Source organism: Chelonia mydas, chromosome 2 (genome assembly GCF_015237465.2).
Source record: "Chelonia mydas isolate rCheMyd1 chromosome 2, rCheMyd1.pri.v2, whole genome shotgun sequence".
In the NCBI taxonomy this organism is placed as follows: Eukaryota; Metazoa; Chordata; order Testudines; family Cheloniidae; genus Chelonia; species Chelonia mydas.
This window is the reverse complement of record NC_057850.1, coordinates 164,219,413-164,246,851: the sequence shown is the minus strand read 5'-3', so window position 1 is coordinate 164,246,851 and position 27,439 is coordinate 164,219,413. Positions and strand designations below refer to the sequence as shown.

The window sequence follows — 27,439 nt, the reverse complement described above, 5'->3', positions numbered from 1 at the left end:
GTGTGCCTAAATTTAAAGGATACTGATTTTCAGAAGATGAACACTCAGCACTTTGACAATCATACCCTTTCAGTGTGTTTCAAGTGTGGCACCCCAAATCACTCGTCACTTCTGAGAATTTAGATCAAGGTTTTTGCTTTAAAAGGTCTGTATTAACTTATGGTTTCTTTTTTTTTAAAGGGGTGGCTCCTTTTATATGCGTGGCTATGAACCTATATTAGCCATTTTGCTGTTTTCTTGTGCTTTGGCGCTTCATTCCAGGCAGGTGGATTTGAAGTTACGTCTGGACTACCTCTGGGCTGTGCAGGCAAGGCACTTATTTTTCTTTCCAAAACACACACACAAAATGTCTAATTGTTTTGTATGCTGTCTATTAATATGTCACGCATTGACTAGGCAAAACAAAACCATTAATGTGTCATGCATTGACTAGGCAAAACAAAACTCCATATTTGTTGTGGCTCACCGGCAAAGGAGTCCCTTATTTTCTTTCCGCATGCAACTGCACAATATTTTTCCTCCAAGAACTGAATCTTGTGGGCATTAATGTCTTACAATAATACATCAAAATTAGAGTAACTTTATCTATATTGCGAATTTCATATTAAGGAATGTAATCAACTAAACAGCATTATAGAGTTGTCATAGAGAAGTAGATCAAAAGCTTCTGCTCACCTTGTCTCATGACACAAGGGGGCGGGGGCAGAGCGGCATTCAGTTACAATAAAAAGTGGCAGGTTTCAAAAGCTTTAGCCCACGAAAGCTTATGCTCAAATAAATTTGTTAGTCTCTAAGGTGCCACAAGTACTCCTCGGTCTTTCTGCAATAAAAAGTGGCAAATTCAAAACTAATAAAAGGAAACACTTTTTCACACAATGTTTAATTAAACTGCAGAATTTATTGCCACAGGAAGTTGTTGAGACCAAGAACTTGGCAAGATTCAAAGTGTTTCGACATTTACATAGAAAACAGAAATATCCAGAATATTCCTATAATTTCCACAATCTTTCAAAAAAAAATTGAAAGGGATATTAAACCTTGTGTGTAAGCCAATCTCTATACAAGGTCAGGATGAGCCCTGATGTGGTAGCAGAATATCGCACATCTGCTTACTGCAGGGTTCTTGCACTTCCTCTGAAGCATCTGGTGATGACTACTGTCAGAGAGAGAATACTGGACTAGGTGGATATTGAGTCTGATCCAGAATGAGAATTCCCATGTTCCTATATATCCTGGCGACCAAACTCTGTGCTGACCTATACCCCATTGAATGCAGTGGCAATGGGATTGTACCAGGTATAAATTATTACAGCATTTGGTTTTATGTGTATGGACAAAATTGTAACATATGGGACATGAGCTGCATATAACTGGAATAACTGGGTATCAATTTGCCCCATAGAGGTTGGTGCATAGTGGTGGTTTGTGGGAGGAACCTTCTGATCCATAACTATGTTGATCCACTGGCTTTAATGCTTTGTACAGCACTAGTCAGTATTCGAGCCAGGAGGTGGAGTAGCAACTGTGGAAGGGATGCTTTGCAGCTCTACAACTTGCCTGAGAATCAGAGGTGAATTCCATCCTTCAAAACCCTGCTAAAAACTCGGCACAAAGCTCAGTTTTTCATGCCCTGCTTGGAGAAGAGAATTGTGCATCCCTAAGGAATGTGATTGTTAAAACTTAAAAGGCCGTACTTTTATAATTTTACAAACTCAAATGTATGAAAGCAACTGGAGTTTCCTGTGCTTCCCTGATGTTGGGGGCATATCCCCAGAAGCCCAAGGTCCGCAGGGACCATTCCAGAAGCTGAACTTTGCTGGGGATAGCGGCACCCTGGCCAGGTCCCCATTCTTCTAGAATCACCCCCTGAGCTTGGGCAGGCAGCCTCAGAGCCACTATGGGGACTCATTGCTCTCAGAGGTGGTGCTGACGCCGCTGGCTGTAGTGCCCCAAACTTTTATTTGGATATCTTCTTATAAGTGTTTTGCAAAGTGGTGTATTCTGTACTCTCCTATTACATTCAAAGTGGCAAAGAAATCACAAATAATGACAAATGAAGTGGAGTGTAATGACAAAACTCTACACCAGTGGAGATTCACTACATGCAAAATATACTTTACACTGTCTTTCACGTTGCCTAGCTCTCTCCAAGCTCGCCATCAGGCTGATCCTATAGGACCTTACCCACATGAGAAGCCCCATTTGTGACACCGCAGTGTGAAGGATTTTCTTTTTGTTCAATGTTTTGTTTATTTACATTTGTACCAATAATTAATGCTGTAGCCCACGAAAGCTTATGCTCAAATAAATGTGTTAGTCTCTAAGGTGCCACAAGTACTCCTGTTCTTTTTGTGGATACAGACTAACCCAGCTGCTACTCTGAGAGATGATACAGCGTATGGCAGAGATTGTATATGTCACCTTATAAGATGGCTATCTACCACTGATTAATATGTATAGGGGTTTGTACTACATGGAAAATCCAGCAATACAAGTCTGGCCCAAATCCTGAAAGATGTAGAGTACCCACAGCTCTAATTGACTTTGATGGGAGTGATAGGTGCTAAGGATTTGGTCCTAGTTTTTCTTTGTTTACTAATTGACCACAACCTAGCTCTATTATATCATGCAAATTCCACAGGCAGCACATCTATCTGACAGTTAAATACCTGAGTCTTAAAGATAGAAAATGGTGACCCAGGGACAGGTTTCTTTTTTTTTTTTCTTTTTCTTTTTTTTAAAAGTATTTAGGCTCTTAAAGATGCAGGCAGACATCTCGTGGGATTTTCAAAAGTGCACAGGCACCTAACTCCCATTGGAAGTTGAAGTGAGGTGTCTAGGCTGCAGCGGACGTTAGATACCTCAGCACTCATGGAAAGTCAGGTGCGTAGGCACGTCTGAGAATTATACTAGGTACCTATCTGCATCTTTAGGTGCCTAAATACCTTTACAAATGTGACCCCAATGAAAAGCTTGTGGTTTTTTCCTTCACTGAGGGTTCAGTTCTGCTCTCTTAAAGCAGGCAAAACTCACATGAAACTCCAATTTCTTTCAGTCAGTTGAGTTTGGTGAAAGACTGGGGTGAGGGGTGTGCACAAAGAACCAGGAAACACGGTCTGAGACATGTAAGAAATTCTCAGCGTAGACCACATGTGCCAAGAACTGCTGAATAGCCACTGCTCCTAAAACTTCTGCTACCACAAATGTACATGAATTAAGCCAGTTTCATTTGGAGAAGAGTGTTACTGAAACAACTGAGAAACAGGAAAGAGAATATTGTTTAATAACATTTTAGTGTGGCCTAAGAGAAACAACTAAGTAAAGTATCACATGGTAAGATTCTTCTTCAGTAATTCCCAATAAACATAGGTAATCATTAGCGCTAGGTAAAAATTGACAGCATGAGCTAAGGAAGGAGTAATATGATAATTCTCTAACCCCATTAACACAATGGCTGTCTCAGATCTCTTAGCTCCAATTGTGACACCAAAAGAAGTTTTGTTTGAGGAAACCCAATTTTGGGCCTGTAGCCAAAATTAAATAAATAAACAAAATTTGTTTCAGGCAGAAATGAAGGTAGTTCACAAAGTTTAAGGTTATGTAACCAAGGAACAGAAATAATACCATAATAATAATAATAATAATTAATAAATAATATGTCAAATCATGTGTATAAACAAACTTTCTGATTGCTACAGTTAAAATATTTGTGTACGTATTTTCTGTTCAAACTTGCGATTAGTCAGCATGGAGCTGATAAAAAACAAAGTATTTTCATTTCTGAAAAAAACTTTAAAGTAAACCCAAAACCAACAAGTTTTTACAAAAATTTCCATTTTCTCAAAAAGCCATTTTTATCCAAAAAAAAGTTTTGATATAGTTTTCAAACAGCCCTTATGTGTTTATATGACAAATCATAAGTGTGAATTGCAAATACTCACATGAGTACTTTAACAGTATGTGCAATCACAAAATTTGCTTATACAAAAGATTCAACAAACTGTTACAAATAATGAACAAATTAATTAAAATATCAGGAATCTGAAAAAGAGGTTAAACTTACCAGATAAATGATTCATTGTGAATTGTTTGCCCACCTCTGACAATTACCTGTGTTTCTGGGAAGGAAAATAAGGGTAATCATACTGTATGATTGTTTCTTTAGTTGAATTATTTAGGGAATACTAGCATGTCAGCCATTAATAATTTTCTAAGCTGGAATCTCTGTCCTAATGCAGTTTTGCAGTCTGTAGGCCAGAATTTCCAAGTTTTTTACATACCTAACGCTGAAAACCTGGCACTGTATATTCCATATTCACAAAATTGCTTATTGATATACTGTCTCTTTCTTGTGATTTTAGTGCCCCCTTCAGGTTATATGAATGTACTGGTAAAGGAACAGTGGTAGCCCAATTTATTTTTAGCGGTATCATCAGATAGTGAAACTTCATGTGATAATTTTTACCTAGTTAGGTACCTTACCAAAGCAGATTCTTTCTTGTCTATTAACTAATTGCATAGAACATTTCAGATGATCTCTGTAACACAGAGCTTGAGAATTTGTCAGTACTTGTACACATTGTTTACTTGATAAAGGGACTTTACTCCCTCTCTGCCTTAGCTTTTTGTAGATCTGGCTGTTATGCAACTATGTAATGCAAAGCTATAAGTCTACCCAGGTATCATGTTGACATTAGAAAACATGACATCAGAGAACTGTTTACTTTTATCAAAGGGGGAAAAGTCCTGATTTACAATATTGCAATTTTAAATTCCCAAAATGATACCAAAACGCCACTGAATGCTATAACTACCAAACTGCTGTGGTCCATATGATAGTCACTTTTCTTGTTGCTATTCCTACGAGTTCCTGTCTCATGCTTTTTCTCAATAATCTGCTTTGTTCTTGGAGCCAATACTTATATAAACAGCATCCTGTCAGCTATCCTGAATTAACCAGTAGAAACAGGGGGCACGCAGCCCAATGCTTGGATAATATTCAGGCGTTGAACTATATGGATAATATTCAGTCCCTGGCTGTAAATATCATCCCCTGTGAGTATGGGTCTATTCCTCCTTCTGCAACCCTCACACCATTTTCTCTTCTTTGTCAGCCTCTGTCTGGGCAGGGGCAGGGCCCAGCCAGATCGTCTTATCTCAGCTACATGGAGGGAGGGCAACAGGAGTCTTTGCTATCTTCTTCAGGAGGCCCGAGGAGGGGAGCTAGATTCATAGCAGTCATGTCCATCCCTCTGAAGGATAATGGGGTCCATAAGGGAAACAGTGACTGCCTCACTCCCCTCACCTCAGACATTTGAGGAGGGGAGTACTGGAGTTCTCTCTGCTGATGACAATCAAAGGAAGTCTTTCCTCATCTCATTTTGAGACCTGGGATATCTTCATTCCTTAGCGCCTGGTAGGAAGTCTGCAGTTGCCACTGAGACAAGGAGATCTTCTCTCTCCTTCCTGCTGACTTCCATGAAGATGAACATGGGTGTTACCTTGAGAGGTATGGGGAGGAAGGATCTCCAGAGCCTAGCAGCAACAGAATTTTTAGTCTTCTTTCCTAACCTGTGGAATTCTTTACGCCCCTTTCCCCTGAGACTTGGGGGAGGTTCTATTCCCCACACCCACTATCTGGTGGGGAGGAGAGGAGAGTGCATGAGCTGAAACACTACGTTCTGCTTGGGCCCAACACAGGCAGAACTAAGAGTGTATGACCAGCATGCCCCAAGCTCTGCTATCTATCTTAGGGTTTTATACTGTTGTCATCACCCTAGTATCTGAGTCCTTCCATGTAAAATCAACAGCAATAGCAAAGTCCGTAGTGGACTTCATGGAGTCTCTGGCACCTGTTCTTTTTTGGGTCAAAGCTTTACATAGGATATGGTTTGGGTGTTTTTGTGGAGGGGAGTAGAGTTGTGGAATTGGTAGGGGCTTTGGAATAGTAGGGGGTTTTCATATTGTGAGTGTCCCTTATATTGGAAACTCTTCCTCAGAGGAATGCTTTGCAGTATTTCCTAAAGATGGTCAGGCTGTGGATTCACGTTATCACCTCTGAAAGATTGTTCCATAGCTGGATCCCTGGGATAGGGAATGCTTTGTGCCCCCTCTCATGCGCTTCCCTCCAGGACTTTATGATCTGCATTGTGCCAAATGTCATAGGGGTTCATAGATTGAAAATCAGTCTTTGATGTAGCTGTGCCCTGGTCTGAACCCTGATTGTGAGTCCTCCAGGGGGTTGGCTGATATCACATGTTGATGAAGTTTGATGGTTAGTACTTGCTCAATTATTTTTCCCAGGAGTTGGAAGCTTGGCCTTAAACTCGACAAATCAGAGTTAGAGGAATGCTAATCATGCACTCCTGCCTCAGATGGCCAAACAGATAGTGATTGAATAGCATTAATAGCCATGCAGTGCTTCAAATTTTCTACTCCACTTACCCAGCCCTACTGTTAGACTACTCTGATTCAACCGTATGTCTCCACACATCTGTTACATGACTGGAAGAATTTGGTATACTATTATTTTAACTTCTGTTCTGCCCCATAATGTTAATCTGGAGGGTATTTTGCTTCATACACAGTTATATGATAACAGCTGTGGTTCACTGTGTGTGGTGACTACATGACTATGCATATTCACCATTTAAAGGTATCTTGATCCTAATAAATGCTAACAAGAAAGAAGGCCAAAACTGGAAGTGCTTCCAAAAGATAACATTACATCTGGCTTACATCCTGGTGTGCACATCACCACAGAATGCTTACCTGATGGTTACATAGGATATTCCTCACACCTAACTTTATACATTTTTGTATTCTGGTTTATTGATGTGTATTTCTTGTTTATCATTCACACTTCAATTTTGCTAAAGACTCAGCTAACTAACAAGTATCCTTTTACAGATTTTTAAGGCCAGAGAGTACCATTATGATCATCTAGTCTGACCTCCTGCATAATACTACCATACTGACCTTCAAGAATTTCTCTAGATTTCATAGGTTCCTATTTTTGAAAATGGTGGTCTTAACAAATAGACACCTAAAATTGTGCCCCAAAATCCTTACAAGGCTAAATAAGTGCTCTGATTTTCAAAAATGCTGAGCTCTCAGTAGCAACCATTCAATGGGGTCTGCAAGTACTCCACACCTCAAAAATCAGACCATTACTAACTAATCCTCATAACACTCCCAGGAGTTAAAAATGAAGGAATAGAAGCATTTGGTAAGGCCCACAGATAGAGTAAGAATTCAGGAGTACAGGACTCCCATTGCTGTTCTCAGAACCCTAGCTTCATGCGTTGAGTATAACACAAACCAGGATGTACGCAACTCAGTTTCAGTTTGCAGTTCAAGGAAAGCTTCTTGTTTTTACTATAAAATACTCAGACTCCACCAGTAAGGCTGCAGATTGTCATCATTCACATATTCAAATGCTTGTAGATAATGATAAAGAAACACAGTGTTTGCATCTCTAAAATAGGAGGAGGTGAGGCTGTTTTGAGAAAGCAGACAGAGTGTGAACGCTAAGCATTAAAAAGTGTCAAGAAAATACTTCACAGATGGAAAACAGAGACTTTGGTTGGACTGCAAATTGCATTCAGAGTCACTGGAGGGCTTAGCTTGAGTAAGGGATCCAGAATAAATTATAATAAATTCTTGCAGTCCAAATTAGAGCAGAAGCTGAATGCGTATTTCCAAAGGGGGTGATGATTCCCAAAGAGGTCAACTTGATGAAATCAGGTTTTTTCAGGTTTCTTTTTCTGTGTCTCTTTAAAGAATGACAAGAAGTTCAAAGAACACTGTGCAGAAAATGGCTGCTAAGCAAAGCTATCTATAATTGAACAATGACTGTTGTGTAGAGATTATCAAAAAAATGCAGGGAGTTTCCACTGAAAATTTAAACTTTTCATCAAAAACAATAAAACATGCTTTCTCCTCAAAAGGGAGAGTTTTCATGAAAACTTTTCTTCTAATCCTAACATTGTATGTATATGGGAGATAGCATGCTGATTTCTCTCCCAAGCAAATGTGTACCAGGAAACCCTCCATGTTAGTCAGTATGTGCATAGTCTTTGTCAGAAGAGCAAACAGATTTTGCAATATCAGTAGTATGACAAGGTCTACATATAAAAAAAGACATTGGGAAATTTTAGGCTGGATTCTCAGATGGTGTAAATCCACCATTGACTTCAGTTGAGATATACTGATTTATAATACCTGAGAATTTGGCCCTCCATCTTTTTGCTGACTTTGCAAATAGGTAAACAAGAATTATGTTGTGCTTGATGACAAACGTAGTGTGTGTTACAGCGTGGTCAGGGGGTTGAAGTGAAAAGAATAAATTCTACTTGCTGTGATTTCCGTAGGCTGAATTTTACCCTCCTGATCAGCAATTGTCTGATTCACTAGGAGCGTTTGGATGAAAAATCTGATTGGTACTGTGTCTTGAGAAAAGACTTTGCTCAGAGCATAGGCTAACATTTTCAGACCAGGGTGCTTAAAGTCAGATTCCTAAGTCCATGTTTAGGCACCTAAATAAAAGTGGTCTGATTTTCAAAAATGCTGAAAATCCACAGTTCCTTCTGTCTTCTGCAGATCAGATCACTTATATTTGGATGTCTGAATATGGATCCAGGAATCTAACTTTAGGCACCCAGAGTTAGATTAGCTTGCAACATCCAAGCTCTCTTTGTGCGCATGCTCCTTAGCCTGTACTAGGGTGACCACACAGCAAATGTGAAAAATTGGGATGGGGGTGGGGGATAATAGGAGTCTATATAAGAAAAAGACCCCAAAATCGGGACTGTCCCTATAAAATCAGGACATCTGGTCACCCTAGCCAGTACAAATGTTTTAAAATGTGCTTTTGAGCATTATCACCTGCTATAGCAAATGATAGAACAGGGGCAGGCAAATTTTTTGGCCTGGGGGCCACATTGGGTTTCCAAAATTGTATGGAGGGCCAGTTAGGGGAGACTGTGTCTCCCAAAACAGCAAGGTGTGGCCCGGCCCCGGCCTCCTATCCGACCCTCCACCCCCCTCCCGCTTCTTGTCCCCTGACAGCTCCCCCAGGACTCCTGCCCCATCCAACCCCCTCTGTCCCCTGACCACCCCCGGAACTCCTGTCCTGACTGCCTCCCACCACCCCATCCAACCCCCCCTCTCCTTCCTGACTGCTGCCCCCCCAGGACCCCTGCCCCATCCAACCCCCCTGTTCCCTGCCCTCTGACTGCCCCGACCCCATCCACACCCCTGCCCCCTGACCACCACCCCCTACTCCCCTGCCCTCTATCCAACCCCCCCACTCACTGCCCCCTTACTGCGCTGCCAGGAGCACCGGTGGCTGGTGGCACTACAGCCGCGCCACCCAGAGCACTGGGTCAGGCCGCGGCTCTGCAACTACGTCCAGAGCATTGCGCCGGCGGCGCTGCGCACTGAGGCTGCGGGGGAGGGGGAAAGCGGTGGAGAGGCCGGGGGCTAGCCTCCCGGGCCAGGAGCTCAGGGGCCGGACAGGAGGGTCCTGCGGGCCAGATGTGGCCCGCGGGCCGTAGTTTGCCCACCTCTGTGATAGAATCTGTTGCCTGAATGTGTAGGGATCTGCAGCCGCATTTGGAGAAATTCTGTCATTTGCAAGTGATAAAGTCACTATAGAAGCAAAAAGAATTCCTGTATAATGTAGAAATCATACAAGAATGCAAATATATCTTAGGAAACTGTCATCTGCATACTTGAAATTTTAAAAAGGCATTGAAGAATTTGCGGGCCAAATCCTGAAGTATTGACTCAATCCTTGTTCATACAAACTCCCATTGGACCAAGTTGCCTTCAGCGGAGTTACACCTCTAACTAAGGGCTTGATCAAAAGCCCATTGAAGTCAAGGGGAGACTTCTGCGGACTTTGGATCAAGACCTAAGAGCAGAAATTGGCCCACAGACTTTAGTGGGAGTTTGCCCTAATAAGAAGTTCCGGATTTTGCCCTGTGTGTTAAAAGCAGACAGATCTTGCAGCTGTCATAGAGGGTGGTCTGTATCATTTTGCCGTGCAAGCTGTTTTTTAAAGCCTGGAGCTGGACGAAGCAATTTGAGGATCTGAATTAATGTTATGCTCATTACAAAATGGTCGTTTTAAAGAGCATTTCCTGCTCTCCCCCTTAGGCAGAAGAAGAGAGAGATGATATGGAGAGAGTGAAGCTGGATAATAAAAGAATTCTCTTCAATCTCTTGCCAGCGCATGTTGCACAGCATTTTCTTATGTCTAACCCTCGGAACATGGTAAGGCCGGGGGGGGAGGGGGGGAGGCCCGGCGGGGGGGGAATAAGCACGTGATGATATGCATGATTTGTGTGTGGCCGCCAGGTCAGGGAAATTATATATTTTCTTCAAAGCTTGACACATTTACATTTCGTACGCATTAAAGTGAATAGTTCTGGTAAAAGCCATTGTCAGATGTCAGGTCCGGGTTATTTTCCCTTTCTCGGTAGCATTCACCTTTTCTGAAGGACTTCAGTATAATACCATTCAGGTGAATGAGGTGTCGTTCAGCATCAATGGCGTTGAGTGCCGACATGCAAATAACCAATTTCTTTTTCAATCAAGTCAAAAGATCAGAGTTTATTACAATCTTCCACTGAGATCAGTTTGGTTCTGAATAGAATATAGTGTGAAATGTTAGACGCTTCCAGTTGAGCCACTCAGGTTCTTGAAATGTGCCTCATTTACAAAAACATAAATTTAAAAGTCAAAATAAGGAATTCTACACACCCTAGAAGGATACAGTAAGTTTGAGGGTGAAAACTAGTCTCAAAGCTTGGGCAAGGGAACAAACTGCTACAGGATATCATGGAATCACAGTAATTGGGAATACCTGAGAGTAGAATAATAATTATTCATAATAATAATAATAATAATTAATAATAATATCTAGGCACCTATTTGTTAAGGGAAGAGTGTGGGAGTAATTAAAGCCTGTAGTAATGCAGGGGATGGACCACTTGACCAACTAATGACACTATGACTTATTACTGTTATTGTTAGTGTTGCAGTAGCACCTTGAAGGCCCAGTCTGAGGTCAGCATCCCATTATGCTAGGTAGTAAATGTGAAATCCATAAGAATGTTTAGGACTACATTATGGTTGCCCCGATGCAGCTTTCGTGGAGGGGGTGGAGGGATTGTGCAGAGAGTTCCTTACTCACCCCCCAAACCTCCATTGCACATCTGTAGGGAAATGTGGGTGTGGGGGAAGGTGCTAGAGCTACGGAAGAACTAATGGACCCCACTTGGCCATTAGTTCTGGCCCAGTGTGAGGGTAAGTCCAAAGCCCTGCCCTTCCCCATCCCAGACAGCTGCACCGCTGGGCTCATACTGCTCACATTGACTAAATGGAGAAAGGAGCAGCTCGCCCACAGGCACCAGTGCTTCAGCAATACTTCTGCTGCCTATCCCCCGCCTGGCCAAGCCTCAGGAGAGGCATGATTGAGCCTTTATAATTATTTGTTGTACGAATGCAATGCATGCGTGGACTGTATTTATATCTCGCAGTAAGAAGATGGTGGAGCAAATAAACAGATACAACCCTATATATTGCCCCAGCTCACAGCCTCAATACTCTGGCTGCGTGTTGTGTGAAGGACTTGGCTCTATATGTAATATCTTGTAACAAGAAGAAGCTGTCCCTTCCTCCCTCAGCCTGCTCTGTGGTAGCAAAGCCACTCTGTAGTGGCTGCAGCATGTTCGGTGCGGCAGTAGCCCCATACAGCCATAGTTGCTCCTCTTTTACAGGAAAGAATGGCCAGTGAACCTTCACAGTCTTTCTTTGCTTTCATCACACACCCTGTTTCAAGCTCACATCTCTCAAGCATGGAACCTTCTAGGAGTTCTCTAAATCCTATCCCACTTTGCACAGCAAAATTACACTGTTTGTGCTGCATCTCGGGCCCTCTAAGGGAGTGGGTGGAAAATGAGGCAGGACATATCATAGGAAATAACACAACATTCTACAACCTGTTTCATTTGTAGGACAGAGCTTGGTAAACATTATGAAATTTCTCTTTAACAAAAGTAAATCTGAGCTCAAGAAATCACAAGGATGATATTGCCTGTTTATGTCAATCTCTAATTTTAAAAACCCATATAATTCAAAAATTGCAGGACCTTTATTACCAGTCATATTCACAAGTGGGAGTGATGTTTGCTTCCATCCCAAATTTCAACGATTTCTACATTGAACTGGATGGCAATAACATGGGAGTGGAGTGTTTACGCCTCTTAAATGAAATTATTGCCGATTTTGATGAGGTAAGGTCTAAACTCTCTGTCATTTGATCTTACTGAGTCTACCAGACTTCTGCCAATTCAAGATTATTTGTGGAAAATTCCTCTTAGTTTGGCTATCTAATAATTTGACTCTGTAAACATCTGATTTCAGTGGGAGTTAGGCGCCTAGGTGCTTTTGTAGATCCCATTAGGCACCTATCTGCCTCTTTACATGCTTAAATATCTTATAAAATCTGGCCCAAAATGCCCTTAAAAACATTTATGTCTGATGTGGCTCCCACAGACGTCACTGCGAATATTACCACTGGCTTGAATGGGAACAAGACTGGGCCTATAAAGATTGAAGTGGTTTATCAACTTTAATATGCACATATTTTCAGATAGCTATGGTTTGTTGTCTAAAATATTATGTAATGTTTAACAGTTTTATGTTTTAAACAAAGCTTCTGGACAAAGAATGTTATAAGGACATAGAAAAGATCAAGACAATTGGCAGTACATATATGGCAGCGGTAGGACTTGTACCAACTACAGGAACAAAGGTAAGCTGGTCACACAACATAATGAAAGACTTTGTGTACTCCATGTGCAAATGATGCTAATTCAGTCTCCAGCTGAACTACTAAACACCATCAGTCGTAAAAATATGGCTAGAAATATAACTGATAACAGTTTGATTTCTTTGCAACAATTTACCTTCTTTACATCTGAAAAACAAACAATAACTTAAGATTCTAGAGATACAATGTGAGCATGGTGTGCTGAGCATCAGCCACATGGTTAAGACTTGGGGCTTGATTCTGTGCTCCCCTGCACCCTATGTAGTTATCTTCACCAGTGCAAATTAAGTGTGAAAGCAACCTGAGCAGAATGGAAGTGTTTTACACCCACTTTGTACTCGTGTCAGCCCCATAAGTGCAACAGAGAAGCAGGAAGTCCTGCAGTGACAGTTCCACCAGAATATAACTTAGGGATCATTTGTTTGTTAACGAGTCTGAGGCCAAATGTAGACATTGATCTACATTTCCAGCCAAAAACCCAGAAACAGGGAGGGTAACTCAGGTATAATTGGTTTCAGAGTAGTAGTCATGTTAGTTTGTATCAGCAAAAAAAACGAGGAGTACTTGTGGCAGCTTAGAGACTAACAAATTCATTTGAGCATAAGCTTTCGTGGGATAAAGCCCACTTTATCAGATGCATGCAGTGGAAAATACAGTAGGGAAGATATATATATACAGAGAACATGAAAAAATGGGGGTTGCCATACCAACTCTAACGAGAGTAATCGATTAAGGTGGGCTATTATCAACATGAGAAAAAAAACTTTTGTAGTGATAATCAGAATGGCCCATTTCAAACAGTTGACAAGAAGGTGTGAGTAATAGTAGGGGAAAATTAGCATGGGGAAATTGTTTTTAGTTTGTGTAATGACTCATCCACTCCCAGTCTTTATTCAAGCCTAATTTAATGGTGTCCAGTTTGCAGTTTCCCGTTGGAGTCTGTTTTTGAAGCCCCCAACTAAAACCTATATATATATATATATATATATATATATATATATATATATATATATATATATATATATATATATATCTTCCTACTGTATTTTCCACGGCATGCATCTGATGAAGTGGGCTTTATCCCACGAAAGCTTATGCTCAAATGAATTTGTTAGTCTCTAAGGTGCCACAAGTACCTCGTTCTTTCAGGTATGACAATTGAACTGCTATCCTGGTTCCTCCAAAACTCATCCATTTCCATCCTTCCCCTCATCCTTTCTCTAGCCCCAACCCCATAGTTAAACTTTGTTTTTTTTCTCCGCTTTTTTCCTCCTGTTATTTATTGTCTTATTTTAAATTACACTGTAAGCTTTTTGGGGTAGGGATCACGCTTTTCCAAGTGTTTGTACAGAAGCTAGCACAATGGGGGCTCCTTTGGGCACTAACATAGTATAAATCAGAATAATCACAGCAAGTCTGGAGTTGGACTTCTATATCAAAGGCCATGGTCAATGCATTTTAGCATGTACCCCCTCATTTGTCCATGCCTGATCTGATGTCCATGTCCATGAATCACAGAGGCTCCCTTGAGTGAGCTGAAATAGAATTGCAGAATAACACTGCACTGGAGGGCAAAAGGGCTAGAACAGTGGTTCTCAAACTTTTGTACTGGTGACGCCTTTCACAGAGTAAGCCTCTGAGTGCAACCCCCCCTTATAAATTAAAAACACATTTTTATATATTTAACACCATTATAAATGCTGGAGGAAAAGTGGGGTTTGGGGTGGAGGCTGACAGCTCGTGACCCGACCCCCCCCCCCATGTAATAACCTCACAACCCCCTGAGGGTTCCTGACCCCCAGTTTGAGAACCCCTGGGCTAGAATGAGCCATGAACTTTTCAAGGAGACAATTAACCTCGTTAAATAAATAAAAAACAAGGCTACAGCTGAATCAACTATTGGGATCAGTTTGGAATATATCCCAGATAATAAATATTGTGTGATTGTAGGATGCCTCTGACTGATGCTTTTTTTGCCATTCCTAATTCTCTTCATTTCTGCGCTACTGTTAAACGAACGTAAATCCAAACCTACAGAGATGTATTTTTAAAATACTTGTGTGTGGTAAAATTGTTGACTCTAATTGGGGTCCTGAGACAGGCAAAAATTGATCACTTGAATTTTGTATCAGTGTGATCTCAGGCAAACAAGCAACGGCATACCAATATGTCTGGTATAAATGCTCTTTGAACTAGAATCCCAAAAACAAGTGTGTTATTGGGTAACTCCAGCAGTGTATGTTCCAAAAGCTAAATATGTTTATCTCATGTATTGTATATTTGCTAGCAGAGGAGTCATTTGAATTAGTCCAGTACTGAAAATATTCACTCAGATGATGTTATAGTAGAGATTTGAAGCCTGGGGTCTTAGGCAGAACCTGAACTTGAGGAAAAAAATACAAAGCCCAAGATGGGCAAACAAGGACAGAGGTGGAAAACACTGCCCAAAGCACAAACTCTGCTAAATAACAGAACAAATAGAGAAAAAGTAACTAAAGACTAAGAGAAAAGCTAAATAAAGTGAGGTATAGCCAGGCACAATGGTTAAAATCATATAGAAATTCTCTTACAAAAATATCCTAATTATTTTGCCATGAAAACAGAGACCTCAAAGGCCAAAATTTTAGACAATTTTAGAATACATAGATTTTCAGTTCTGCTCTGCTCCCTTTGTGTTGTTCATGTGGTACAACATGATACAAAGAGAGTAGGAACTCCCTGTATATCACCTTCTGGAGATTTCCTGGTATGAAAAAGTCCTCATCAGGCATAGCTGTAGCCAGCCTTTTATGTCCCTCCTGTTCCTCTCATTTCACCTAGTACTAGAGATGTGAAAGGAACACGGCCAGAGCAACCTCATTTAGTATATGGTCCCTAAAGGATCGTTGCCAGCTGATGTAAATTAGTGCAGCCTCTAGGAATCTCTCCTACCCAGGGCCCAAGGTGGAACCAGGCACAGAATCAGGCTCCCTGACATTTACCCATCTCCTCTGTGCCAAGTAGATCTCAACTGCAACAGAAAATCTGACCCAATCTTTAATTTTGCACTTCTGGTTTGTGCCTAAAATAGATTGTGGTCACATAATTGTGGGTGCAGATAATTCTAAATGAGAGGTGTTAGACATTTGACTATCTGATTCACCCATAGATCGAGTAGCTAGATGTCTCAATCCTTTTTGTTCTTCTTTGAGTAGTGTCCCTATGGTCACTCCATGTTTAATGATGTGCATGTGCCCATTCACTCTTAATCAGAGATTTTCACCAGGAGCACCTGTAGATCCGTGCCTGCGCTCTAGACACCCTTGTGCCCTGATACTGTGGGAATATAGGGAGGGGCAGACTCACTGCCACTCTAGTTCCTTCTCAACCGCCTGCAGCTTCAGACAGAGCATCACGGTATCCGTTAGCCAGCTATGTGCCTGGCTATACCTCACTTTATTTAGCTTTTCTCTTAGTCTTTAGTTACTTTTTCTTTATTTGTTCTGTTATTTAGCAGAGTTTGTGCTTTGAGCGGCGTTTTCTGCCTCTGTCCTTGTTTGCCTATCTTGGACTTTGCATTTTTTTCCTCAAGTTCGGGTTCTGCCTAAGACCCCAAGCCTCAAACCCTACCAGCAACAGACATTCAACAGAGAGACTTACATCCCCTCCAAATATAAGATCTGCTTAGGATTTAAAAGCAGATCTAAAAAATGGAGGGAGGTCAGAGTTAAATTCCTGCCTATGGAGCACTCTCTGAGATCACAGTGTCCAAATCACTCAGATTTACTAAGAAAGTTGGCTCTTCTACAGCAACCTCTTAGTCAGCAACAGCCTTGAAATGCCCATTTTGACCCATTGGTTAAGGGTCACTAAACTTTGTACCCCAGATCCTATGTTGTACCTATCCCCTCCACCCCCATCTTTATGAGGATCCTCTCTCCCATTTCTTAACTTCCTGGGAGCTCATCACCTCAGAGAGATGGTGTCAAGCAGTCTGGAGAGGTTCACAAACATGGGAACCAAGCTCTAGGCAGACTGTCAAGAAGAAGGCACAAACCCCAGATAGTTTGGGTGTTCTGTCATTAGATTTCATCAACCAAGTACCAAGTGTGAACTCCACAAACACTATGAAAGCCTTACCAGGCAGTCACAGACAGTTCCCTTGGGCACTCCAGTCTGTCTTGCCACCTAGACAGGCTTACCTTTGTGATAAATGGTCCCTTATACCAAAAATTACAACAATATTCAGGTTACGCAAAGTCCCAAAGGACCAGTCACTCACCCCAGGCCAATTGCACCCCTGATCTCTCACCAAACACAGACCTTGTAGACAGTCTTGTAATAAACTAACTAATTAACCAAGAAAAGAAATAAGGGCTATTTACAAGGTTAAAGCAGGTAAACATATACATATAAATGAGTTAGTCTTAGGTTTCAAAAGGTGATAGTAGCTGCTATATATGCAAGCTCTGTATGTCCTTTAGGGATAACCCAAACTAAGCAGCTTGGGAATCCCTTGCTTATGCTTAGAAATATTGCCTTCTCCAAATCCCAAGCAGCATAGTGATGATAATTTCTCTTTAACGGGGATTTTTATTCCCTTCCCCCAGCATTCAAGCTCTGATGGGTCAAGGGCTTGTGTATATACCCTCTTCATGGGCATAGGGGAAGCAAACAATAAAGTCTTTTGTCCACTGATGTTCCACAATGGCTTGTCTGGTGCCTATAGGCCGTCTTTTGTTGGGGAGGAGATGACTTCTCTTGTGGTAAATTAGTATTTCACACTTGGTAATGCTTGTCTCCTGACTGTGGGGTTTTCAGTCTTAGGGCATGGCTACACTTGCAGATGTAGAGCGCTGGGAGTTAAACCAGCCTTTGGAGACCGCAGCAGGGAAAACGGTGCCATGTGTTTACACAGTGGTGTGGCTACATTAGCAGCTCTTGCAACTTCACAAAGAGCAATGCATTGTGGTAGCTATCCCAGTGTGCAAGTGGCTGCAACTTGCTTTTCAAATTGGGGGGGAGGGGGGAGTGTGATGGGGAGTGTGTTGTGTGTATGTGGAGGAGAGCGAGTGGGTTTTTGAGGGGCTCAGAGCATGTCAGCATGCTGTCTTGTAAGTTCAAACAGCAGCAGACTCCCCCTTCACCCCCACACACCCACACTCATAACAGCAGCATTCCACACTAATGGCTTGCTTTGCCCCGGAGCAGATAAGCATGCCAGCTGTCAGAAACGAAGCTTTGAAAGGGCATATCCACATTTCTGTAGCCAATTGCAAAACAATGACAAGAGTGGCCACTTGAATTCAGGGGATTATGGGACGTTTCCAGAGGCCAGTCACAGCACAGTAATGCAATACCTCGTTCACACTGATGCCGGGGCACAGCAAGTTTTATGCTTCTCATGGAGGTGGATTACCAGGAGCGCTCTAGCTGCAAGTCCGGGCCCTCTACGTGCCTTGCCAGTGTGGACACATTGGAAGTTAGGGCACCCGGGGCTGCTTTAATGCGCTGTAACTTGCAAGTGTAGCCAAGCCCTTAGCAAACATTTTTATAGTTGCAGAGCAAACACTTAAATATTACCTTGTAACATGAAATACAGATATTATAAGTAAGATTAATACATTTAGCATCCTACAAGCATTTCATGAAGTCTAAACACTAACCACATTCTTATAACTCTAATATCTATTTTAACGCTGCTAACACACAGGTGAGCCAGATTGGTTTCCAGCTATCCATTTGTCAGTATTCCAGGGCCTAGGGACCTTGGCGTGAGCTGACAGCTGGTCTGCCAGTGTCACAAACGGATCCAAGGAGTGATTTCTACAGGCTTTTCCATCCAGTTCAGCTCCCGACCACCCCTCATGCCTCCTCCCTCCCTCTTCAGGAACCCATTTTACAAAGACCTCTTAAGGCAGAAGGTATAATCCCTGCTAGCTCTTGGGATAATCGAATCTGTTCCACCAGACTTGGTTGGGAAAAGCTTTTCTTCCTGGTACTTTCTCATTTTCCCCCGCCACCCCCAAAAAAAGTGTAGGGTAATTCTGGCCATGAGGATTTTAAACACTTTTGCCCACTCCCAACAGTTCAGAATGGTAACCATAGCAACGATAATTCCCTCCCTAGGTCTGGGAGATTGGTCTGTTTCCCTTGACCTTCAGGATGCTTATTTTCATGTTAGGAGTACTTGTGGCACCTTAGAGACTAACAAATTTGGTGCCACAAGTCCTTTTCTTTTTGCGAATACAGACTAACCCGGCTGCTACTCTGAAACCTATCTTCATGTTGTCATTCATCCCTCAAACAATCCCTGCATGTTGTGGTAAGCTGGGATCGTTGCCAGTATTGTGTCTTATCCTCAGGCCTTTCCATTGCCCAAAGGGTTCTTACCAAAGTTCTGTCAGCCACAGCAGCTTATCTTCACCAGATGGGCATAATCATCTTCCCCTACCTGGAAAATTGGCCTCTGAAAGGTTGTTTACTTATTGAAGCACAGACAGCAATCAGCAAGGCCCTTTTTCTGTTTCACTCTCTGGGCTTCTGCCTCAATGTGGAAAAGCCTATTCTAACACCCACACAATGTATAGATTTCATCAGGGCCACACTGGACTCTGTCTACCAGAGTGTACTTCCTCAAGGACAGATTCGCCACAATGTCCAACCTTGTTTTCACAATTCAACAATGTTCACAAACCACTGTCTTCAAGCATGGTTGAAAACCATCTACACCCCCAACAATCACAGTCTATCCAAGCAGGTGTCCGTTGCTCAGAAAGTCCTCGCTTCACTAAATTGGTGGAAGAACCCACAAAATGGGTTTGTGGGAGTTCCCTTTCTACAGCTTCCTCCCACAAGGATTATCATCACAGATGCTCCCTGATAGATTGGAGCACGCAGTTCCAGAAACTGACAGCACAGGGCAAATGGACCCCTCAGGAGGTGAGCCTCCATGTCAACACACTGAAGCTCAGAGCAGTTTGTTATGCTCACTAATAGTTCTCACCACACATCAAGGGCCACCCAATCAGAATAATGCTGGACAACAGAGCAGGAATACAACGCATCTCTCTGGGGACCACTCTGGACTTCCCCCAGCTAGACATGTCACATCCTCACCATCATGAGCCCACCCAGTTAGCTGCCTGCTCACCTACCACGATTCATCCCATCCCAGCTACCAAAGCCTTCCTGTGCAAGCCTTCCTGCCACCCCACCAAAATCATCCCCCTGCACTGGCCCCTCCCCCTCTCTCCCACCCTCTAAAGTTGTTCCAAGTTTTTCACTTTGAAAATCTGTTCTTCCTATTCATATTTAATCTTGACATAATTCAGATTTAATCTCTACAAAGGACCTAGACCTTGAAGGGTACGACCAGCCTTCACCACCTACTGAAAGCAAGGGAGATAAGTCTTCTCCATTCTCCACAGGATTGAGTCCAGTCCTGCACCACTCAGGTCAACAGGAATGTTGTCAACAGGAGCAGCATGAAGCCCTCAGAACCCATATAGTTATCAGTTACCACAGAAAGCAATGCTTATAACACTGAACAAATAGCTGTTGCCCAGCAGCAGAAACAGTTTTTCCCATAGTAATTTTGCTTTCCTGTTGTTTACTCATCCGTTTCTCCTCTCAAAAACACCTGAGGAAGGCAGGAATCCAGAGCATTTGAGTTTCAGACAGAAAAGATTATGGTCTAAAGTAACAACAGCTCTGTCTTGAAGTTTAAGATGGTAGTAAGTTCTTGGTAAGTCATGTGCCAGAGCTGCAATGCTAATCCATAATAAATAGACAAAGATTTTCAATTAATGTAATGTAGAAGGAGGAGCTTCATATAACCTTAGGCTTTGGCCACATCTGACTTGTTGTTGTGATCCCTTTTTCCCATTGAGTGTCTGTGTCTGAATCTCCTGATTTGTCCCCATGACTCCCAGAAGTCAAAAAGAGAAACAAAAACAATTCAGCACTGGAGAAAATAATGCAAACATTCAAAACACAATTGAAAGTTCCATTTCACGTTTAGCAAAACAGTTTAGATGCAGTTGAGAATGAAGGGGTATGGCAGTGTTTTATCTGGCTCAAACTACTGTGTAAATGTAATGTAAAATGTTATTTTGTATCTAGGCTAAAAAATCAATTTATTCCCACTTGAGTACACTGGCAGATTTTGCAATAGAGATGTTTGACGTTCTTGATGAAATCAACTATCAGTCTTACAACGACTTTGTCCTCCGAGTTGGTAAGTTATGTTTCTAGAGTTAGCCTATAAAATGTAGCATTGCTGTAGGCTGCCTTCCCCATTTTATCTGAAGAGGTTCAATAGTAGAGAATTGCCTATATCTTTGAATGAAAATTGCTCATATTTATGCTCTTGAGTGAAACTTGGAGCCGGAAGAGTCTAGATCGATGGCCATTTTATCATCAGCATGTTTGCACATGTGCCATTAATTTAAGAGGAGTTACACATGCAGAAGGTGAGAATGAAGGCATCAAGATTAAGGGTGCTAGTCCTTATGTTCAGGACCAATTCCAGTTTGGTTAGTTATGTGATGCTTAGCTAAAATTCTTTGAGTTTCAATTGCATATGGTTCGCTTTCATTCCCTGTCATACTCTGTTCTCTAATATTGCTGTGCATTGTTAAACTGCTGCAGCATTCCACTCCAGAGCTGGCAGTACTTCACTGGTGTGTGTACGTTTTGTGTGCAGCTATAGATTGTACAATGCTTTGGAATCTTTGAGACCTTTCTTATGTTATCAAAAGGTTTCTTGCATTTAGCTCATTTCCTCTCCTAGTTGCTGCAGCTTCTGCTTCCTCCAACGAATCAACCCCCCTGCTCCCTCCTTTAGCCCTCTTGTGCCACACACACATGCTCTCCTCCACGTGAAGGATTGCACTGTGATCCTCACCCCTGGAAGCCAGTTCCCTTCTGCAGCCTTCGTTGCTTCAGTGCCATCTCTCCTTCCAGCCCTTCCCCAACGGTAACTCCAAGGCTGTTCTCATCTCAGTGAAATCCTCTAATTTGACATGCTTCCCCCACCCTCATCCCCTTTTGTTTCCCATTGGTTGAGTTGTGCGCTTAAACTGGAGCGGATCAGTTGTGGGCTCAAAGTGGAGCACATAAACTAGCAGCCAAGTGGTGAAAGTGGTCATAGACCATGATATCAATAGTGAGGAGAGGTGAGTCATGCTACAGTCCTGAACTCCCCCATCATCCAGCAACTGGAAGCTTTCCTCCACCACTGGTACAATGTCTTTCTCCAAAGTGTCCTTAGAAGACCACAGTGTGGCTGGCCATGCACAAGTGTGCAAGGGGCAGACAGAGCACCAGGATCCTTCTCCCCACTTAACTTGTGCAACTTCTCATGGGGAAGCCACAATTCTTGTCTTGGCACAGGGGCTAAGACCATTAGAACGAGCAACTGTGCAAGGGGGGTAGGGTCATGCTGCTCCTCAATTCCACACTAACTGGTGAAATCAGCATATGGCCTGGGAGCTAGTATTGTGCCTCCAAAAAGGAAATGTATGTGCCAGTTCTGAGTGCTTCTCCCCGATAGTGCTCCCAGAGAAGCCTGTGTGTCTCTGCATGCAGAATATATCCCTAGTCTGGTGCTGGTATCAGAATTTCTCATGTGACCTGCTTTCTCTTGCCCCAACTCCTGATGTTTCCCAGCCCAATGGCAGTGCAGGGTCGGTGCACTCCCACTTAGGAGGCTGTCTCTTAAAAAGCACAACAGAGCCCATAAGAAGTAATCAAGGGTCAATAACCTCTTGCCATGACCTGTAGAGCCTTCCTCTGTGCTACTAAACAGCTGGACACATTTTATGCCGGAAGTGACTCTTCCTCTCCTCCTCCTCCTCCCTGCCGGAAGATTGAAATTGAGAATTTCCCTCATGAGATTAGAACAGTTTTTTTTTTTAAATTTGAGTAAAATTAATGTTACATTTCAGATGTGCTCTGTGTACCTGTATAGGTCAATTTCTAACACTCTTCGGGATCCTGGGTTTTGAAAAGCTCTAATATAAGAGGATGCTATTGTGTACTATGACAGGTAAAAACACTGAAGTCATTTATGGCGAAACAGTTGGAAAGAGCAACTGTTTCTCTTAGATCTATGTCACAGCACTTGAAGCAGCAACAACGAAATAAAAACCATTGTTTTGATTTTAGGTATTAATGTTGGTCCTGTAGTGGCAGGAGTTATTGGGGCCAGAAGACCACAATATGATATCTGGGGCAACACTGTGAATGTTGCCAGCAGAATGGATAGTACTGGAGTGCAGGGTAAAATTCAGGTGAGTACATTCCAATCACTCTTTATCAATTTGAAGTTCCTGTTTATTAACAATCCTATGATTACATTTTCAAGGCTGCTTAGAAAGCTCAGCCTCATCTCTTCACGTTTCTTATGAAGGCAGTAACATCTCCAAGGTGATTCAGGTGCCTGCTGTGTAGTTATTCTTCTGTTATCTGTTCCACTGCTTTGAAGTGGTGAAATCAAAGGATCAACAAACCACAAAGGGAGGTTTCACCTTCAAATTCCTGCCGTACTGCACTCCATTGGATTATAGGCCTGAATCTGCAGTCTTTACACAGGCCAGTCATCCCCAAACTTCCACTTCACTCTGAGAATTTTGCCTGAGTAAGGACTACAGGATAAGGACCTATATCAGATTACATTCAGTCACATCTTGTATAGATTGTATAATCTTTCTGGATGAAAGGCGCCACACTCTTGTAAAATATTATTAATCTTTGAGATTGTCCTGAAACAAAGCTCCAGCTCCCAGCATAGACTGAACTTTGGGAAAGCCTGTATCTGAACTTCACATTTGGTCAAAATCTCTGTTGCTGTAAACTAGCTTCAATGAAGCAATACTAGCTTACACCACCAGAGAATTAGGTCCTATGTTTCTAATGAATAGGACCAAACTCCAGATCTGAACGCCTCAGAACTTTGGAGTCCTTCAGTTCTAGATCGGAAATTTTCTCCTTAGGGCCCATCTCATTATTAATTATTATAATTGTTGCCAGCAAAGCACATACCAGGGAAAACCAAAACCAATAGTTATTCATTCATTCCATGTGGCATCTTTCATCCCAGTTAAAGAAAGTGCCATAGAGAAGTATAATTCTGCTTTCTTACTCTAGGATTAACCCTAGCTAATTGATAGGAATGGTAAAATATAATACTGGCTCTTCTTACCCACAGGTGACAGAAGAAGTTCAGCGAATATTAAAGAGGTGCAGTTACGAGTTTGTGTGCCGAGGTAAAGTCAGTGTAAAGGGAAAAGGCGAAATGTTGACCTATTTTCTTGAAGGAAAGGCCAATGGAAATAATTCACAACCACGGTCTTTAAACTTAGAGCGGAAAATGTACTCCAACGGGAGAACAAACATTCAAACCAAACTGGGCACCAGTTGTCCATCAGTGTCCTCAGTCGCCAGCTTTACTGTAAAAGCTGGGCTTGGAGCACTTCAAGCATCAACAACCCACACAAATCAAACATTACATTACCTTCCTTCTGTGCCAGCTGTGAAAGAAGTTTAGAGCAGAGAAAATTTGGTTACGGCATTTGCAGTGAACTCAGAGAGCAGAGGTTGTCTGAATTTTCACCAGGAGGTCAAGGATCATAGGCCATGGCATCAACCAAGGATCACTACAATCCAACCAAAGAGAACTTGGGAACTGCATAAACGAACTCTTGGAATGGAACAAATAAGGGCTAGCAATTCTGTTAGGAAAAGTCTAAACCCAATTTTTTGGAAATATGGAATATTTTCTTGGCATTTTTAAAGGATAAATGCTATAATTGAAAAAAGTGTACACATGACACTGTATTTGTGTGTGTATATATATATATATTTTAAATCTATATATGCACATATACAAACACTCCTATATAGAGATAGATAAGAGAGATTTATTTATGTACACATCCACCTTCAATGGCATAAGGGATAGATTTCTTTTACCACCATATCCAGTATTGTTGGGTCTGAGGTTAGTAAAGCTGCTTTAGGAAAGGAAGGTGAGATGATTGAAAATTATTTGGGGCTATAGCAAGAGTTATGGAAACCTTGTTCCACTGCTTGAAATAAGGAAACAAGAATTCGTCAGCGATTGGTAAATGAAGGTTGAATTAAAGCCAACTGCCAAACTGAGGTATCTTTTAAAGTTTTATTTGCATGTTCAGTAGCTTTGAATGCTTTCCAGTTACAATTACAACACAATGCTATGAGCTAGACAAGAGACAGGGCTTAGGAATTTGATCAGATACTAATAAATGTTCTTTCCATTGACAAAGAAGGTTGCTAAAATACTGTCTTTCTGTAGGACATTTTGGCTTGGTATGAGACAGAGGTGCCATCCTGCAAGCACAGCAATATGCTTATGAAATATAGAACAGTCTTTCCTGTTTTATGCACATTGCCAATTGTATTGAAGGTAGAGAACAGTGGGACACTCTCTTTTTGCAGTAGCAGACTTTCACTGAAAGCACAGATTTTCTTGCTCAGTGAAGATTTAGGCCTGTTTGAACCATTCAAAGGGCTGACCAGTATCAGTTACAAATGTGCTGTTGGTATTGTTATATTTGTACATTTGCCAACATTTTTTTAATTTGATGCACTGTTTTATTATATATCCTGATTCAACACCAGGCTTCTTGTTCTTAGTTACACGATTACAGAAAGTATATACCTATTTTTGAAGATAGGATTCTGAAAGGCAAGCACATCAAACTTTCTCCAAATGATGATCACGTTGGTAAACTTCCCCAGAGTTTGAGGGCTGCTCTTAATTTGCATAAAAGGGAACATTTTTCAGCTGCTCTCATGATCTCATGGATGTCATGGATAAGTTTGTCTATCATCTTATACCACACCCATTACTGTGGTATCCGAACACCTATATTAAGCCTTAAGGCATACACCCAGTCAAGTTCTATAGGCCACTTCTTTTGTAAACTGCCCATCCATATGCCAGTGTGCTTGCAATGATCATTGCATTCACCCAAGAGTTCTGAAGGAACTCAAATATGAAATTGCAGAGCTACTAACTGTTGTATGTAACCCATCACTGAAATCACTCTGTACCAGATGATTGGAAAGTAGCTAATCTAATGCCAATTTTTAAAGAGGACTCGAGAGGAGATTCTGGCAATTACAGGCCAGTGAGCCTAACTTCAGTACCAGGCAAATTGGTAGAAACTGTAGTAAAGAACAAAAACACATAGAAAAACACAATTTGTTGGGGAAGAGTCAACATGACTTTTGTAAAGGGAAATCATGCCTCACCAATCTATTAGAATTTATTGAGAGAGTCAATAAGCATGTGGACAAGAGTGATCCAGTCAATATTGTGTATGTGGATTTTCAGAAAGTCTTTGACAAGGTCCCTCACCATAGGCTCTTAAGGAAACTAAGTAACCATGGGATAAGAGGGAAGGTCCTCTCATGGACCAGTAACAGTTTGCAAGATAGGAAACAAAGGGTAGGAATAAATAGTGAGTTTTCACAATGGAGCGAGATGAACAGCGGGGTCCCCCAGCCATCTGTACTAGGACCTGTGCTGTTCAACATATTCATTAATGATCTGGAAAAGGGGGTGAATAATGAAGTGTCACAGTTTGCAGATGACACAAAATTATTCAAGATAGTTAAGTCCAAAGCAGACTGGGGAGTTACAAAGGGATCTCCCAAAGCTGGGTGACTGAGCAACAAAATGGCAGATTAAATTTAGTGTTGCTAAGTGCAAAATAATGCACCTTGGGAAAAATAATCCCAGCTGTACATATATAATGATGGATTCTAAATTAGCTGTTACCACTCAAGAAAGATCTCGGAGTTGCTTTGGATAGTTCTCTGAAAACTCCTGCTCAGTGTGCAGCAGCAGTCAAAAAGGCTAACTATATCCTAGGAACTATTAGGAAGGGGTTAAAAAATAACACAGAAAATATCATAATGTCATTATATAAAACCATAGTATGCCCACACCTTGAATATTGTGTCCAGTTCTAGTCACCCCATCTCAAAAAGGATATAGTGGAACTGGAAAAGGTTTCAGAGAAGGGCAACAAAGATTAACGGCTTCCATATGAGAAAAAAACTAAAAAGATTGGGGCTGTTCATCTTAGAAGAGAAATGACTAAGTGGGGATATGATAGAAGTCTATAAAATCATGAATGTTGTGGAAAAAAACAACCACCAGGAGTCACCTGATAAAATTAGTAGGCAGCAGATTTAATGCAAAGAAAAGGAAGTAGTTTTTCCACACATTGCACAACTAATCTGTGGAACTCATTGCCCTGGGATGTTATGATGTCCAAAAGCATAACTGGGTGAAAAAAGTAACGGGGTAACTTCAGGGAGGATAGGTCTATCGATGGCCATTAGCCTGGATGGTCCAGGAACGCCAACCCTAAATCTCTGACTGCCAGAAGCTGGCAATGGACGATGGGTGGATCACTCCACAATTTCCCTTTCTGTATATTCCCCCTTAACCTCTGCCATGGACCACTCTTGGAGACAGGATATTGGGCCTGCCCACTATAGCTCTTTTGTTCTTATTTTAAAGGGTTTTTTAATGGGGTCTCTTTATGGACAAATGTTGTCCCA

The 27,439-nt window shown here is 41.8% G+C and overlaps 1 protein-coding gene across 1 annotated transcript in view; it reads left to right on the top strand.

Annotated features, from left to right (window-relative positions):
• Positions 1–25,959, top strand: part of ADCY1 (adenylate cyclase 1) — a 222,860-nt gene extending 196,901 nt beyond the window's left edge. Inside the window, exons 14-20 of the mRNA XM_037889968.2 lie at positions 181–307; positions 10,162–10,278; positions 12,156–12,302; positions 12,725–12,823; positions 20,945–21,059; positions 22,991–23,115; positions 24,033–25,959. Coding sequence (XP_037745896.1) covers positions 181–307; positions 10,162–10,278; positions 12,156–12,302; positions 12,725–12,823; positions 20,945–21,059; positions 22,991–23,115; positions 24,033–24,371 — 1,069 coding nt within the window. The 3' untranslated portion in view covers positions 24,372–25,959. The remainder of the gene's footprint in view (positions 1–180; positions 308–10,161; positions 10,279–12,155; positions 12,303–12,724; positions 12,824–20,944; positions 21,060–22,990; positions 23,116–24,032) is intronic.
• The last annotated feature ends 1,480 nt before the right edge of the window (positions 25,960–27,439 follow it).